Here is an 18,308-nt window from a genome sequence, read left to right on the forward strand (position 1 = left end):
CTAAAAGAAAATTCCATAAGCCATTATTAAAATGGACTTGGGAAAATCCACTTCTTATTTCTGGGATAAGCAGCATAAAATGTATTGTACTGTTTTGGGATCTTGCCAGGTACTTGTGACCTGGATTGACCACTGTTGGAAACAGGATACTGGGCTTGATGGACCTTCAGTCTGTCCCAGTAGGGCAACACTTATGTACTTATGAGCCAGGTCTAACTTGTTTTATATATGGCACACCCTGGGGACAATTCCATAATTGGGCACCACAAGTGCCTAGATGCAGTGCTCTGAGCACTAATTCTATAATGGCATCTGGGTGCCAATATTCTATTATAGAATACCAGCCTAAGTTGCATCTGCCCACTTACACCATGTCAGTAGCAGGCGTAAATGAGCAAGCCAAAATGTGGCACTTTAGCACATAACGTACAGTTTCCCGCCCATGCTACTCCCCTGTGAACACCTCCCTTGCATTTACGCTTTAAGAAAGCTGCTCATGTCGTTAATAGAATAGCACTGAACGTGTACCTAGCACTTATACATACAAGTGTTCACTTACCCTGGTAAGTGCTAGTATCCTATAATATAAGCATGCAAATCGCACTTAAATTTAGATGCCAAGTTATAGAATGAGAGTGCTCATGTCTTTGACAGAAGGCAGAAGACTTTGGATGGACTGATGTCCTTATCAGCAGAATGTTCTAAGATCCGTTAGATTTCTGAGTAGTCTCTCTTTTGTTCATCTTGTTGATAACATTCCATGCCTTCAGAATGCTGTTTTGAGCTTTTGCTACTGAATTCTGCCTAAGCTTTTTACTCTTTCCTCCATGGGCATGTAATAAGTTATTTATTTTTATCATCCTGAATCTGATCAGGCTATGGTACAAACAGAGCATGTGTCTAGGGTCATTTTCTATTGCTTCCATCTAGTTTCTTATTCTACCATACCTCCCTGTCGCTGAGCTGTAAATTTGAAATTCTTAAGATGCCTAGATGCTTTAACATCAGGAATGTCCACTCCTTCTCCTTCCATTAGCATTGGTGCATTGTGCAGATCACCTACCACTCTGTACCCTCAAGAGCTTCAACAAGGGTCAACCAAACCATGGTGATCAACCTAGTACATCAGCTCAAGTATATGCAGATGTGGCACATGTGGAATATCCTGAAACTCAGACCTAGTCAGGGAGCTCTGGTACTTAGTTTGGGAGTCATTGTTGTATTTGCAAAGTGCATCAGGAAATCCTAACTGCTAGATCTGTGAATGCCAAATCAGGTGCATATGTGTTTATCATCAATTGTTTCTACTTTTTCCTTCCTCCAAGTAAAATGTAGGATGTCTTAAAAATCAAACCATATAGGGATAAAAGATTGCATTCAGCCAGATGGAAGTTACATAAATGATATGTCAGGAAGCCAACAATGTTTCACTGGGACCACTGTATCTTTATGAATAAAGTGTGATATGTATCTGAATTTTTAGCCCAGTCTGTCTGTATCACATGTTATAGAGGCACTAAGCCAGAGATTTGCAACCTTTTTTGTCTCACGGCACACTTACACTGTGCTAAAATTGTCAAGGCACACCTCCAAACATGGTCCAGCAATTTACCTTGTACCCCACCCCCCACACATGGTCCAGCAATTTACCTTCTACCCCACTCCCCATACATGGTCCAGCATTTGACCTTCTTCCCCTATTACTCCCACACCCACACATGTCCCAGCATTTGACCTTCTTCCCCTCCCACCCCCACACAAAGTGTAGCATTTTACCTTCTATTCCCCCCCTCAAAAAGATTCCACCATTTACTTTCTCTCCTCCCCCCCCCCTCACCTTCTCTTTACCCCATGCCCACAAAAATAGTCCAGCATCTCTCTTCCTGTCCCCTCTCCAGCCGGCAATCAGGCATCTCCTGTTGTCTCTCTTGACCCCCTTCCGGCATACCTTTAAAAAAAGTTTCCTTATCTCTAGCGGTCAGCTTCCTGTGTGGAAGCAGGAAGTTACGTCAGAGAAAAAGCTCCAGGGCTGGCGCAAGCAGGCAGTATGAATCACTGCTCCCTGCCACCAACTGCTAGAGACAAGAAAGCTTACTCCATCTGGCACAAATTAAACTGGCCCAACTCCCGCAGCACTCTGGTTGAAAAATGTTGCACTAAGCTGTGGGATCTATAAACAGTGGCGTTTGTAGATCTTAGTCAATTATGCTAAAGTACTATACCCATCTTAAAATAAAGCATGTGCACTGAAGCACAGAAATTTATGAAAGGCTGGGGGCAATTCTATAAAGTGCTGCCTAGAGGGAGGTGTGTCAGCGGCGCCATTAATTGACAGGTAGACACCTGTGTGCATTAAACGCTATTTTATGAAGTAGCGCCTAAGTGCCATAGTGCCTAATTGCAAATGGGCATACACATGGTCAGAGGATGGGTGGACCATGGGCATGTCTCCTAGATATGCAGGTAGTTTATAGAGTATTATAAACTGCGTATGTAACTTACTGCCCCTAGGCGCACCACTTATACCTGCCATTGACATGGCATAACGGGGTAACACCTACACAGGGGCACGCCGATGCTGACCTTAGGGTAGTATTCTATAATAGAATCTTGGTGCCAAGATGCCAAATTGGCACTAAGTGCACGGCACTGGGACGCCTAGTCTGAGGTACCAATTTAAAAGACAATATTTTGGTTTTCTCCTGATAATATGTTTGTTCATTCATTTATTAACCCTAGGTCATCATCAAAATGGAGTGCTAACAGGAACTCAATATGGCTATCACCAAAAACCAACCAATCCTCCAAGCAATCCCAGAAGAGTATCTACCACAATGGAGCGCCCATCTTTGCCAAGGCAAGTCTCGGGAGGCACAGACATATATTCCCAGCAACCACAGAGCCTGGACTTCCTTAGAGTGCCAGACCAAGGTGCTGCAGGGTAAGGTTTCCTGGATACTGCACCCTTTGCTGCAAAAAGCTTTTCTGAGGCTGTGCACCAGTGCATGAAAGCTTATGCCCACCCTCCCCTTTGCAAGGCTGTGCTCCTTCCATGATCCATTCAGATGATTTTAACCCAGTCCTTCTCATCAACTCCTGGTCCTCATTTTTACAGTTACAATGGTTGCCGGCACAACCACGGCATGTTCATTAGTTTTCTAGAAATTTAAGACCTGAATCTAGGGAATTTCTAATTTCACATTACCTGACCCCAAGAAGATTGTTTATAAGAAGTTTTTTTCCAGCAACATTTGCATATCAGGCTGCAAGTTATTAGAATGAGCTTTCACATGCGATTAGGTTATCAGACAAATTATGGCAAATTTTGAAAACTGCTGAAGACGTACTTGTTTAGGAAGTATTTGGTCCTTAGATGATTTTATCTGGGGGTTTTTATAGTAAATCTTGTAATGTTCCTGGGAATGCCCAGCTTCTTATTTTGTAAGCCACACTGAACTCAGGAGGTATGTGTGGGATATAAATGTAATGTAACAAAGAGGTCTGTCAGCTGGGCATGGGCCAGGATCTGGCACCAGTGATACGTGGGAACTTAATAAATATCTCTCAGGAGTATTTTTTCTGAGCCTAGAGTTTGATGGTTCTCCATATGTATCCACTGCTTTGTGTTTGGCTGCTTTCTGCATGGATATTGAGTAGCTCTCTTTTGTACTAAAAGCAAAAGTCCAGAAGTCCTATTTCCCCCGTTCTGTACAAACAGTAAAGAGTTACTAAAAGCTATAATGACAGAGGGTGCTGGAAGGAATTAGAACCAAACATGTTTCATACTACACAAAGTGAAATACATCTACTAGAGAATTTAATTTTTTTCCTAAGTGAAAGCAACCACTAGCAGGTATTTGAATTCTATAAATATTAGAGATTATGTTAGATTGGCCTTAGGGAAACATTGCAGCTCAGTTTCAAAAACATTTTTTCATTAAATTTTTACTAAAGAAAAAGATTTACAAACTGCATTTTTTTTTCATTATTGTTGCCTCAGAGGAAGTGAATTGAAAAAAAAAAGTGACTTCTCAGGGGTCGTTATTACTATTATTAACAAGTTAGAGCTGAACCTGAAAGAAATTTGTTTAAAAGAGCTTTTCTTATTTTTCAGAGAATTAATGAACTCATGAAGCAGTTCGCTTTCTACTTCATGGATTTTAAAAATTACCCTCTTAAAATTCTCCCCCAGCTTCCATTTAATTGTTTCTTTAAGAAGAAGGAATCTATGAAAAACTGAGAAACAGTTTATTAAATCAGCTAGTCACACAGGACTCATCACAATATCCTATCCACACCTACATGGGCTTGTAACAGGACATAGAGGGGATGCATGGGGGGGTCCGATGAAAGATATGAAGCGAGGGGGGCACAGAATATTGGGGAGAGGTTGTCTATGATAGAAGATGTCAGGGGCGGACTGAGAGTACTCTGGGCCCCCCTCCCCGCCATGCTGCTGTTGCCACTGCCACCAGTGCCTCCACCATGCTGCCTTCTTCCCACCATGTTGCCGCTGTCCCCCTTTCCCCCCACCTTGAAGGGCCCTGGTGGTCTAGTGGCTGTGGCTTCTTCAAGGGCAGGAAATAAATCTCCTCTTTCCTGCCCACCCGCTGCCTTTACTGTGCCCGGCATGGCGCCATGTTTACAAAATGGCTGCCAAGACTTCCCACAATAGTCTTGCCTCTCACAAAACTACCACGGGAGTCTCAGCAGCCATTTTGTAAATACAGTGGTGTAACCAGGGAGAATAGCGGCAGCGGCCACTAAACCACTAGGGCCCCATGGGGGCTGTAGTGTGCGGCGGCGGCAACCAGGCAGAGCCTCTGGGCCTTCAGGTACTGCCTGGTTGCCCAAATGGTCAGTCCGCTCCTGGAAGATGTGGTGCACAGAACAGTAACAAACATTGCAACTTTAAACAAAGCTTTAGTGGCCTGTGAGATGCAACTGGACAATGAAATAAATAGAGCATACGGTAATAGCTTATGGTTTATGGGGATCTCTGAGAAGATCCCTGATGCAGAACTCTGAGACTTTTTTTAAATATGGCTGCCCTTTGAGTTCCAACTAGTAGAAAATCTGCATATAGTAGGCATAGAAAAAGTATCACATTTTCCAGCAGCATGAAAAGTCTGGCCGGCTTCAAGTGGTCCTGGCATATTTTTGAACTTCATCCAGAAAGAGCAAGTGTTTCAGGCTACAAGGCACTGGAGTATGAGGGGCATAGGTTCTTAATTTTTCAAGATTACTCCAGAAAAGTGACAGTGTTCCAAAGAGAGTTTATGCCAATATGTTCTGGCTTGTTTGAATGACAGGCCTGGTTTGCCCTCTTGTTTCCAGCATAACTGTGGGTTCACCATGGTAACAAGATGGAGTATTTCACCATATCAGAGGCAGTGCCATAAGAGCCAGCTCTGTGGGTGAATATTGAACAGACTCCTTGACTATGAAGAGGTAATTTCCATTGGGTTTAGCACCCCCAATAATTTTGAAAAGTTGACTCCTATGGGTAGTGCACAGGTTCCTAGCAACACTACCGGAGAGACAACCTTCTGGGGACTAAGACCCGTTTTGGAGGTGTTTCACAGGATCTAGAAAAGGCAGAGAGAGACTGGGTACACTCAGCCAACGCTGCAAGAAACTGCTTGCTACCTGATGGACTGTTGGTTTCTTTTTTTTGGGGGGGGGGGGGGGGAGGTTGTTTGTTTTTTCTTTGTTGCTGCAGAAGAATGTTGAGATAACTGTGGGGTGGTTGGGGGCATTACAATCAGGGCTGCTTTAACCACCTCTGGGTCCCTGGGCAGACTTCTGTGGTTGCCCCCCAAAGCTTAGTAGCACCCTTCCCCCACCTACCCCCTCCCCTGTGGAGTGGAACAGCTTCCTTGGACCCCTGCCCTTCTGTGTCCCTTGTCTCTACCCATATTCAACTTCACCCCTCTCTCTTTCCTTCCCACTACCCTATGGCCAATATCTCTTCCTCTCTCTCCCCTGCCTCTCCCCACCCTGGTCAGGCATTTATCCCCTACTCCTCTAATCTGGTCTCTCCCTTCACCCCCACCACCCTTGGGTCCTGTATCTCTCTTTCATCCTCTCTCTTCTTCCCCCCTTCCCGCATTCTTTCATCCTTTCTCCTGGCAGCAATTACCTCAAGCCACATTCAGCCAGTGTTGGGACTGTCTCCCTGCAGGGCTCCATCTACTTTGACACAACTTCCTGTTTCTGTGCAGGCGGGGCCCTTCAGGGAGAAGGTCCCGGCGCTGGCTGAATGCAGCTTGAGGTAATTACTGCTGGGGACAAAGATAGAAGACTGTGGAGAAGGGGAAGGAAGAGAGTCGGAGAGATGTGGCACCCGCAGTGGGCAGGTGGGAGAGGAGAAGAGAGAAGTTTTGAGCTCGGAGCTGAATTTTCCAAAGGGCAGCTGGGCCCCCTTTATGTAGGGGACCAAGGCAGCTGCCCCTTTTGCCCATTGGTAAAAGCGGCCCTGATTGCATTGTATGATGGAGTGAGATAATGTATAAGGCAGTAGATGAGTATCATAAGTGAGGCTGTCGATGAAAGCATGAGGGAACAGTTAGTGTGAGCAAGGTGAGGATCATGGGAAGAAACAGTGATAGAAATGGCAGTGAGAGAAGAGTCGAGAAGAAAAAGTGCACTAGAGTGACCATTGATGCTAGGGGGGAGTGTGTGGAGGGGGGAAAGGGGATAGAGAGAGGGAGGGAAGGGGAATCAGCCATATGGAGTTGAGAGAATGTGTAAGAAAACAGTTGTAGTGGGAAGGGGCTATAGGCTGCAGGACCTCTGTTCACAGTTTAATTGGTTTCAGCACAGATGGTTTGAATGCATGGCAAAAAGGAAATGGGTGATAAATATTTGAAGCATTTCACTTGGAATGTGTGTGGGCTGGGCTTTCCAGTTAAGCAGCACAAAATCTTCACTTTGTAACAGGGAGTTGCCATAACTATGCTACGAGACCCATATGGATGATATAGAGCATACTGAACTGAGCAGGTAGAGTATGGGTCATGTGTATGGCACCTCCTCCTGGACTAAGGCATAGGTGGCTATACTTTTCTTGAAAGGGACAGCTTTTGAACTTGAGAGGCAAGTAAAGGACCCGCAGGGACAACTTATTGTCACTGGAAGGAAGTTGTATGGGGAAAGCTTAACTCTGCAATATGAGTTGTGTTTTGGACCAATTAGTGTATAAAATTCTCACCCAACAAGGAGGACCTTTCCAAGGAGTGGAACGGGTAGATGTGAATCGCTTGTGTTCTCTTTTCAAAAATATTAGGACTAGGGGGCACACAATGAAGCTACAAAGTAGTAAATTTAAAACAAATTGGAGAAAATATTTCTTCATTCAATGTGTAATTAAACTCTGGAATTCGTTGCCAGAGAATGTATTAAAAGCAGTTAGCTTAGTGAGGTTTAAAAAAGGTTTGGTTAGCTTCCTAAAAGAAAAGTCATAAGCCATTATTAAAATGGACTTGGGGAAAGTCCACTGCTTATTTCTAGGATAAGCAGCATAAAATGTACCGTTTTGGGATCTTGACAGATATTTGTAACTTGGAAAGGGCAGATATCAATTTGATTCAAATAAGGCTCATAGCACGGTCATCACTAAAGTGTATAAGGATACACAAAAACTAGAAACCTATAGTCCCATCTCTGCTAAACTTTGACAGTAAGTTCTTGGCAAAGGTGCAAGCTGACTGGTGAGTTACATACAAGACATTGTCCAGGGTCATTAGGTCGGGTTTATATGGGGCGGCATCCAGCTATGAAGTTGTCAAAAGACTTAGCCTTGATGCAACATTATCAAGAAAACAATTTTTGTTCATTGTTAGTTTTGATTTGGAGTAGGTAGGATCAGCTGCTGCTTCGTCCACCTTCACCTAAAGGGGTTCATTTCTTGAGAATCTTTAATACTTTGTTTTCCTTTTCTGTGATTCTTTCTGGAATTCTTTGCCTTTATTTATAAGAACAGATCTAAATTATCATTTCATAAAAAGTTAAAAACTTTGTTTTGTTTGGTAAATTTTCCTGCATTAGTAACAGGGCTGTTTTTCCAAAAGGACCATCAATGTCTCCTGCAATTACCTTGGAAGTTTTGCAGTTAACATGGATTAACCTTTGCAGTTAATGTGTGTTAACTGTAAAGCCTTAACCTGGTTTATTAGAGGCCATAGAGTGAAAAATGCAGTCCACACATATTATATTCCTTCCCCTCCTCCTGGTTGCAGTTCCTCTGAATGTGGCTAAAGATACTCATCTTCTAGAACACTGTGCTTTCTTTAAACCAGATTAAGAGCGGGCCATTTTCCAATGACTCTTTTACCCAGTTACATCATATTTCTCCAGCACGAGAGCTGTGATCCCTCTGCTCATGGAGCATAACCTCACACAAGTATAGTCAAACTGATAGACATCTTTCAGAAAAGATACGTCCCTAGGTACAAAGTCCTTGGGTACTTTTAGTCACAGATCTTGTAGATAACTTTTAACAGGAAATTCGTATAGTTTCTTGTTGAAAATTAGCTACAAGGAGCTGAAAGTAGCCAAAGACATAGGAACTACAATTTGAGTAAAAATATGCAGGAAAATAACACCCTCAACCTGGCTACAAGCTCATGCACTATAGGAATCGATGCATATTGTAGCCAGGTAGGAGAGGGAAACATTCAATCAAGTCAATTTACCCAGGTAAAACACTATGAGGACCTTTTACTAAGATGTGGTAGGCCTACCACGCTTTAAAAGAGCACTACCGCTGGACACGCAGAGGCGTCCAGGAATACTGTTCCACTTAGCGCATGTTAAACTGCAAAAAAATATTGTTTATTTTCCAGCGCAGGAGCCATGTCTGGGGTGGACAGTAGGCATGCCTGAGCTAATCGAGTAGCACGGGCACGTTACCGCATGCTACCCAATTAGCGCAGGAGTAGCACAGGAGCCCTTACCGCTACCTAAATAGATGGTAGTAAGGTCTCCTGGCGGTAATGGCCACGTGCTAATGGGGAAATTAGCACATGCCCATTTAAAAAAAAAAAAGGCCAACCACAGCCATTTTTCAGCTGTGCTAGAAAGTGGCCGGAGCGCAAGGCAAACCTACATGCTAGTCGCAGTGACAACCACTTTCTAGCGCCTTAATAAAAGGACCCTGTTAAGAAGTTGTATTCATTGAGAAGTGGCTCCATCTGTTGGCTGATGGGTGTTATGAGAAATTTCAGGAACCAGATCGTGTGTTTTCAGTTACTGTAATTCAGAATAAGTATGGAGAGTACAATATTGGGAAATGTGATAAAAAATTTGCCACTAGTCCATTGTGACATTACTAACATTGACAAAATGATGAAAACTTTCACCTGGAAGAAGAAATTATGTTAATGGAGCTTTGTAGTTATACCCCAAAATTATCTGGTATTTGAAGCATTCTGAACCCAAGTTGGCAGTGTACAGTCCTACAGGCTATCGAGCAGATGTCATAGCAGAAGGCAACAGTCAATTTAAAGACATTCACACTCAAAGAAGCTGAGTTGGTCCTGAGTGCAAGGCACAAAATGGCATCCACAGCTGCACATGAATCACAAGAGAATGAGTGCACTGAGTGTACCATAGAGGGGGAGAAGGCCGCTGCTGTGCTCTGAATTTCAGAGGTGGATTTTGGAGCTCAAGAGTTATTTGGACTGAAATGCAAGACTGGTTCAAAGAGCTATGATCTGATATGGCTGAAATAGGGAACGACGAGGATGCAGAAAATAGGCTAGAGAAGTATGAGAAAATATTTATTGCTAAGAAATAAACATTTGGAGAGCTAGAAAGAGAAAACACTAAGGCAGTTGACGAGCTTGAAGATTTAGAAAAAGATCAAGGTGCAGTAATTTAAGAATAAGAGATATCAGAAACTGAAGAGATGAAAAAAAATGCAAGATATTATTCCTAGCCAGTTCCAGAGCAAAAGGCACAACCAGTATAATGCACTCAGTTATAATTTCTAATGAGCTGTGAAGGAACCCAGTAAGGTTCATGACCATGGCATCTCAACTCCAGGATTTCTACTTCCTACTGTTCCAGACAAAATTGAGCTCACACAATAAGTAGTAATCCTTCTGATGGAATATCTTTCACTTCCTGTAGATACTTCTTTGAATATGGTTAAGAAGTATCTACAGGAAGTGAAAGATAACCATATTCCCCGCAAACTTTAATAGGGATTTCAGAAAGTTGAGAAACCTCATGTTATTCTTCCTAACCTGGCTTTCTAAGTATACTGTCTTATGTGCTGTTACATCTCTATCCCTAATAGATACCATTTGAAAGTCCTGGAGCTCCTTAACTCCCTCATCAAGTACACTCACCCTAGTGGCTTGTTGCTCCAGAGCACAAGAAACAGTCTTAAGCTTCTCCTTAAACCAATATCCTTGAAAGTGTTATATTAAAGAGGTGTACAGACCCTGGATTGCATCCCACAAAGACTCCATCATCACAACATCTGGTCTTACTAAAATGCCCAAGACCTCCTGGAGTAGAACCTTCTATCCTAGAAGCTGCAGCCCTTAATTCAGGCAGTATGGATTTAGAAAAATCCAATGAGAACGAAGTCACAGCAGGAACCCCTCCAACGCTAACAGGCAGAGAGGACACATCCTTCCTGCTCCTATGTGCCTACACTGCTTGTACTGCTTCCAGGTCAAAGTGGAGCTGTTCTTTGGAAGGAACTTAGTAAAGCTCTTTCCATGCCACGGTCCGCTGATGAATCCACAGACCACACTAAGGCTATAGCAGTCTCCACAGTGGCTGTCCACAAGCCCTTCTGGCATTGCCTGGCCTGCTACAAAATCCATCTCTGGAGCCAGGAGGAAAATCCTGAGGTTTAGTCTTTCTCTTCACCATAAACAGATGAGTAAGCCAGAGAGGGTAAGAAGCACATGCTGGCAGTCAGGAGCTCAGAAACACAATCATCTGGCCTCCAATGCCATCTTGGCCCCATCTGGTCAGCATAGCTTTTTCTTAGGTTCTTATGGTTGTAGCTAAAACTAACATGGTTGTGGTGAACTATATTTTAGTACAGATCCATATCTAGGGGAATGAGAGGGGTACCTGCCCACACTGCAAAACCCAATAGAGTTGGGAAAACAACTGAAATGTAAACACGAGCCAGCAGAGGATGTAAAGCCAAGAGTGTCTGACCGATAATCGAGGTTGGTGAGGAAAGGGAAGGAGGACTGGTAACCAAAGTAGAAGACAGAGAGAGAAAAGAGTGGGAGATTAGGGCAGGGCAGGTGGGCTCACAAATACGTTTGTCCACCTCGAGTGCTATAATTCCTAGTGACATAATTCAATTTAATCATGTGATATACTGCTTTTAGGAAACAATTAAAACCATTAAAATTAACAATGACAGCAGCAAACAATGATGCCTCTAAAGGTTAAAAGTTCAGTTCAAAGATAGGATAGATGTATTCCATCACTCAGACTGAAGAGTATTAGGGACCAAGAGCCTGTGTAAACAGCCCGGTTTTACTTTAATTCTGAACTGAGAGTAGGTATCATTAGTTCTTACCTGTTCTGGAATAGAGTTGCAGGGTACTCTGACCTGATAGCTAAAAGATGTTCATCAAGTAAATTCCAAGTGGATTTTAATAGAAGGTGGAATTAGTAATAATCTGCAAATGGAAGATATCAGTGATCATGCTGAACATCATGGAATGAGGCAGTCAGGGACACTGTGTTGCTAAGATCTGGAAAACAGTAGTTAAAATTTTAAGTTTTAAATGATGCTGTGCCTGTAGGGGTGGAGAGACATGATCAAATTTTCATGCAAAGCACAGAATATTAATGTCGGAATTCTGAATATGGTTTCATCACCTTAACAATTGGTATTGCCTCACCTGAGTTAATGCATTCCCATAATTCAATCAGCTGAGAATTAGTGAATTTATGAGATTTTAAACAATCCTTTTTGTCAAGGTATGGACATAGAAGTCAAATTTTGCAAAGAAAGAAAAATTAAGTTTTAGAAAAATGTGGATATCACATGAGGGGCAGTATTAAGATGGCGGTGTTGCCTGTGTCTCTCAACTGCTGCTTCTTACTTGTTTCCATGTTGGTTCGATGCCTCATACTAAGAGGAAAGGGGTGGTAAAGATCGTTCCCCTGACATCCAAAACCTTGTCCCTGGTACAGCAGCCAAGACCCCATCTACAAGGCCTGAAGATTTGCCCTGGTGATACATTTGGGCAAAGGAGAGCCCTTGGCTTTGGGGTTTGATGTTACACTCTCTTCTCCAGCTTACAAACTGCCAACACGCCCGACTGAATTTGCGGCAACGATAGAGTTTCCTCTAGCAGAAGTCACTTGGGTGGAGGCTCCTCTCAGGGGTGAGAAGGCCATGGGGAACATTGGTATGACTGACAATGTTGGAGAACAGGAACAGTAGCTGCATTTGGAACTCTTGTAGCAGTGTCATTAGAGAGTATCTGGATGGATCTCCAGAAGCTAGACATCTAGGTTGCACTCTTTTGAGTAAAACTGATGATTTATCCAAGAGCTTGGAAGGAACAAAGCAGGAATTTTCAACGCAGATTCATACCATTAAAAATTAGGTTAAAGCTTTGGAAGACTTGCCTACAACTATGGTTAAAGACAAACTAGTACTCCATAGAAAGATTGAGCAACTTGAAAATGATAATATAGAAGATTAAATCTACATTTCTTGAATTTTCCTAAGTCTCTTGGGATTTCAGCTGGACATGTCCTTAGGAAATACTTAATTGAAGTTCTTAAATTTTCCTCCAATGTTATCCCCCCATTAAATAAAATCTATTCTATTCCCTTAAAAAGTGACCCAGGAAATCAACCAGGGACTTTGATTCAAGAACAAAGAACTGATGATTTATATATTTCTGCAATACTGAATGAGGATTCTGAGAGAGCAACATTTATCATTCATTTTTGAGCAAGATCTGAATGTAGTAATCAGAACTCTCAAATTCCTTCATATGGGAAGAAGATTTGGATATATCCAGTTATGACTAGATAAACACAGGAACAAATGAAGACTTTCGTAGCGTTAAGATAAAAAGTCTTCTTTTTTGATGCTTTAACCTAAATGTTTGATAAGTTATTTGGGTAAAAAATATGGGGGGGTGGAGTTTAGCCAAAACAGAGTTAAGGGTGTTTTTGGACTTAAAGATCATCATTTTTAGAGGTGTCTAGCCTGTTTTTTTTTTAGTTGTAAGGAATATAAATTGATGGGGGGGTTAATTTACATGGCCTTTTCTTTGATAAATTTCTTTTATAGACGTCTTTGTCTTATTGCACAGCTCCTCTCACTCCACTGCACTCTAAAAGATTTTCCTTATTCTCTTTTAAGATTATGGGGCCCTTTTACTAAGCCGTGCTGGTCTATAAATCGAGATTACCATCTGCACCCTCTTACCTCAACAACCTCCTCATCCCCTACACCCCCCTCCATTGTCTCCATTTCACAGACAATAACCTCCTCATTCTCACATTCCCCCCTCCCTCACTTATACAACTGTCCACCACCCATGACTGCCTTGTGTTACCTTGGCCCTAAGTTATAGAACAGCCTTCCCCATACATATCAGAAACCAGCCCTCACTCCCTTCCTTCAAACAAGCCGTAAAAACACACCTGTTTTCTGCTGTTTTCCCTACTACAAGTTAGCTCCTCCCCCCCCCCCCCCCCCCCCCCCCCCCCCATCTTTTCCTAACTCTAGTGGTTAGTGCAATGGACTTTGATCCTGGGGAACTGAGTTTGATTCCCACTGCAGCTCCTTGTGACTCTGGGCAAATCACTTAACCCTCCATTGCCCCTGGTACAAAATAAGTACCTGAATATATGTAAACCGCTTTGAATATAGTTGCAAAAACCTCAGAAAGGTGGTATATCAAGTACCATTTCCCTTTCCCCTTTCCCTTTCAACTTTTGCAATTCTGTTTTACTTTTGTTCATAACCACTTTGAGCCTTATTCTATAAAGGTTATACTCCTAGAGTTATGCTCCTAATTTATAAGCGTAATTTACAGTCCTAAATTTATGTTTCTAAATTACGAGCATAATCTACTTTGGAGCATAGAGTATGCTCCTAATTTAGGAGCATAAATTTAGGAGCATAACTGTTAGGAGGAGTAGCCTAGTGGTTAGTGCAGCAGACTCTGATCCTGGGGAATTGGGGTTGATTCCGACTGCAGCTCCTTGTGATGCTGGGCAAGTCACTTAACCCTCCATTGCCCCATGTACAAAATAAGTACCTGTATATATGTAAACTGCTTTGAATGTAGTTGGAAAAAACACAGAAAGGTGATATATAAGTCCTTTTCCCTTATACACTAAGGCCCTTTATGCTTATCTGTTGGCCTAGTAGTATAGCAAATGTGCATAAATAAGTGGCCTGCACTGTTGTTAGTGTGTGGGTTTCCTGCACGCTGTGGTCACACGTGTGACTATAAAATGACCACATTTCCATTTTGTTCTGTAATGGCCAAGTGCTAATTTCTCCATTAGCATATGGTCATTACTATGTGAGCTCTTACTACCATCTGTTTTGTACACGCCAAGGGCTCCCGCGCTAACCCCATGCTAATGGGTCAGTTTGCAGCAATGTGCCTGTGCTACCTGATTAGTGCAGGGCATGCCTACTCTTCACCCATTTACACTATTTTTAGCGCAGGATTAGCACACGATCACCACACTACCACAGGATGCCTCAGCGCATTCCGCGGCAATGCTTTTTTGTGCACAATAGGCGTGCACTAGTGCCTATCATAGCTTAGGTAAAAGGGCCCCGATGTTTCTTCTTTAATTATTGTATTTCTGTGTTTCTTTAAACTAATTTTTAACTTGTATGTTATTCTTAGATAATAAATACATAACTTTTTTTAATGTGGATATATTGGAAAGAACAGTCAATTATGTGTCAATAACTATCCTTAATCTGGATATTTCTTCCTTTAATGGAATGGACAGCCCTGAAATTAAGGGGCCGACAGACAGCATCACACACCTTCTTGATATCCACATAGCTTCTGATTTGATTAAGTTTCAGTTTGCGATCCACAAGCTAGAGTTTAGACAGCAGTTAAATCTGCTACAATCCAGGAAGTTAGCATAGACGATTAATTGAAGATTGTCCGCATAATAATATCTGCTAATTTTAAAGTTATGAGTTAAGAGTAGCTAAGAGTGCCATAAATATACTGAATAACATAAGAGAATAGACCCCTGAGGGAACCCATAGATCACATGATGTGGCAGAGAAAAAGTGGATCACTATTCCCAGTGCGTTTTCTCTAGCATAAAAGGTGCCGGTACTCAAATGCCAGGCCACCCTTCAGGGATGGGGTGATCACTGAGAGATCCACCCCACAATAGCCAGGCCCCCTGCAACCTATCACAGAATCTATGACAAGGTAGAATTGGTGTGCAGAGCCTGAGCTCTTTCATTAAAACTTGGGGACCATGGGTCAGTTTTAGCAGAGATTGGAAAAGGTGCCGGTACTCAGTACCCCCAAGTACCCCCTCAAAAAAAGCCCTGACTATTCCACAATTAAGGAATGAGCACAGGTCCTTCAAAGCATTATTCTGGGAGTCACATGACAAGAAGCTGGTGGTGCACCAAGTCAAAGGCCAGACTCATATGTAGTGGTTACTAGCAGGGCACATTTTCCCATGTCCAGATAGCACTTTCATTGGTTAATGATTTCAGAACAGATTCAGTATTGTGGAATTTATTGAACATGGACTTCCTAGGTTGTAGGGCATTAACCGTACCGAGATATCTGTCAAATGAGATAGAATTATCTTCTCCAAGATCTTAGAAAGGAAAGGGAAATTGGAGACAAGCCTATTAGTTTGATAGAACTGCCTGATCAAGCTGGGTTTTCTTTAAGACATGCCTTACACTCACGTCCTCCCAAGATACTGAAATAAAGGTGTCAGCCTAAATTAGCATGTACTGCCCAATAGAACAATTTTAATAAATGAGCTAGAAATAAATTATATGGATCCAAAGAATATTGGTCCTCTGGGATAAGCAGTCTAAAATGTTTTGTACTTTTTGGGGATCTTGCCAGGTATTTGTGACCTGGATTGGCCACTGTTGGAAACAGGATGCTGGGCTTGATGGACCTTTGGTCTTTCCCAGTATGGCAATACTTATGTACTAAAGAAGGGTTCAATGATAAAATAACTCTTTCAATATTTACTAATGAGGTCTGATTAAAACCTTTCAGGGATACACATCACTTCCTTGATTTATTAATGGAGTTAGATTAATTCAGGATTGAATGAGATGAAAGTGCAACTTCTGACTCATCAAATACTTTTCCTTAGATGTTGCAGCTTGTATTGAGTCTACAAGAGTAGAAATGTTCTCATCAAAGTAGGTCACAAAGGAATTAGAGAAGAGGCAATTGTTCTGTCAAGAGGATTTGGAAATATTCCCTTCTAATTTAAATAATTACTTTGGCTGATGTTCATATTTGTGTAAGATACCACTATAGTAACCTTTGCCTGCTAAATTGCATGTTTGTAATCAGCATGTCGTTTTGCAAAGAGCATAACTCACGTTAATTTGTGTTTAGACTAGTGTCTCTCAGCCTGATAAAGGCCTTCATGAAACCAAGGTCAATCACAAATGGAGAGATTAGTATATTCATTATAAGAGGCTAGCTCATTCCAACTAATGAGGAGCTCCACTAGGAAACCTGTTCTAACAGTGAGCATGACATAAACTCTGTAAAATAGTGTGAATCCAGAAAGCTAAACAAGAAGGTTCCTGAGTGACCGGTTTGTGGTATAGCTTAGATATTCTCCCACTACACTAATTACCAAAAAGATAAGAAAGAAGATCTGTCCAAGGTTAAGAGAGGCTAACCCCCTCCCATTCAAAAGCTTCACCACTCCTATAGCAAAAATAAAATGTAACATATGACCTGCATTATGGATTGGTGAGAAAACATGTTGGTGAAATCTTAGATTATTAATTAGGGATAGAAAGTGCTTATCTTTTAATCCTTCCCGAGTAGCTGCATGTACACTGAAATCCCCCTAGGATCAATAAATTGGAATGCAGATTTACCATTTCTGTCATATATTTCTCCAGTAAATAGAACTGATAATTTGTAACAAGTGGGAAATATAATAGAAAAAGGTGAGAAACAGGCTTAGAACCAAGATGGTCTCCATCCAGTCAACCAGAGGAAGCTTAATTTCTGCCAGTTCAATAAATATTAGCTCCTCCCACTCCTGGTTTCAAAAGCCAGTTATGGGCAAAATAAGAAAAAGAGGAGAGGGTAGGCCAATATTAACGCACCACATTTTCCCTTTTTTGACCAGCTGTCTGTGATAGAGTTGACATTTATAGTTTATTGAAGATTTACTGTACCACCCAGGCTAACTGTCAGGTCTCAGCAATAAGCAATAATCAAAACAAAGGGAAAAAGGAAAAGAACTACAAAAAAATTGACAGGAAAAGTACACAAAAAGCAGAAAAGAAGCACACTTAAAACTGTACTATAGCTGAGGCAAGGGGTGAGCCAAAAGGGCAGATGAAGAGGAAGCAAGGATAGAAGGGAAGAGAGGTAGGGAGGGGAGGGGGAGATGAGCAGAGCAACAGTGGCCAGTCCACAGGGAGTAACCTAAGTGGGGCCGAAGGCTTCGGTAAAAAGCTAAGCCTTCAACGCAGATTTTAAAACCTTAAAAGAAAAGTCTGCATGAATATGTAAGGAAAGCGAATTCCAGGAGGAAGGTGCAACGAAAAAGAAGGCACAGTGCCTGGTGGATTCTAATTGGACTTTAATATGTGGACATTTAGGGTCTCTTTTATCAAGCCATGCTATTGGCTTCCAGTGTGGTAATGCTGACAAAGCCCATTCACTTTAAATGAGCTCCATCGGCATTGCCTCGTAGAAACCACTAGCACGGCTTGATAAAAGAGACCCTTAATATGGCAGCATGAAAAAGAAGCTGCTGGATAGAATGATAAGGAAGCTATGCTGAAGGAACTCAAGAGTTTTACTTCATACAAAGATGGAGTAAAAAATCAAGATCTAGGATAATAGTTAAACTCCTCCCACAACCCAGGGATTTCACCCACAGGTAATGAGCTATCAATTTACACCTGAAGACAGTGGGAGAAAGAGTCAAAACCCAATCTTTGAAGGCCAGTGAGTTAGGTTTTCAGGCTATCCTTAATGAATATGCATAAAAGAGATTTGGATGCCTACCACCTCCATTGTATGCAAATCTCTCTTGTGATTATTGATTAGGGATATTCTGAAACC

The 18,308-nt window shown here is 42.0% G+C and overlaps 1 protein-coding gene across 2 annotated transcripts in view; it reads left to right on the plus strand.

Annotated features, from left to right (window-relative positions):
- The window catches only part of MYO1E (myosin IE), a 434,647-nt gene that overhangs the window by 411,502 nt on the left and 4,837 nt on the right, over positions 1 to 18,308 (plus strand). The window contains exon 26 of one of the 2 annotated variants that reach the window (XM_030188689.1): positions 2,740 to 2,857. In XM_030188689.1, coding sequence (XP_030044549.1) covers positions 2,740 to 2,857 — 118 coding nt within the window. Of the gene's footprint in view, positions 1 to 2,739; positions 2,942 to 18,308 lie in introns of both variants that reach the window. The other variant, XM_030188678.1, reaches the window with a different exon arrangement.

The sequence above is a fragment of the Microcaecilia unicolor genome, chromosome 1 (genome assembly GCF_901765095.1).
Source record: "Microcaecilia unicolor chromosome 1, aMicUni1.1, whole genome shotgun sequence".
Taxonomy (NCBI): Eukaryota; Metazoa; Chordata; class Amphibia; order Gymnophiona; family Siphonopidae; genus Microcaecilia; species Microcaecilia unicolor.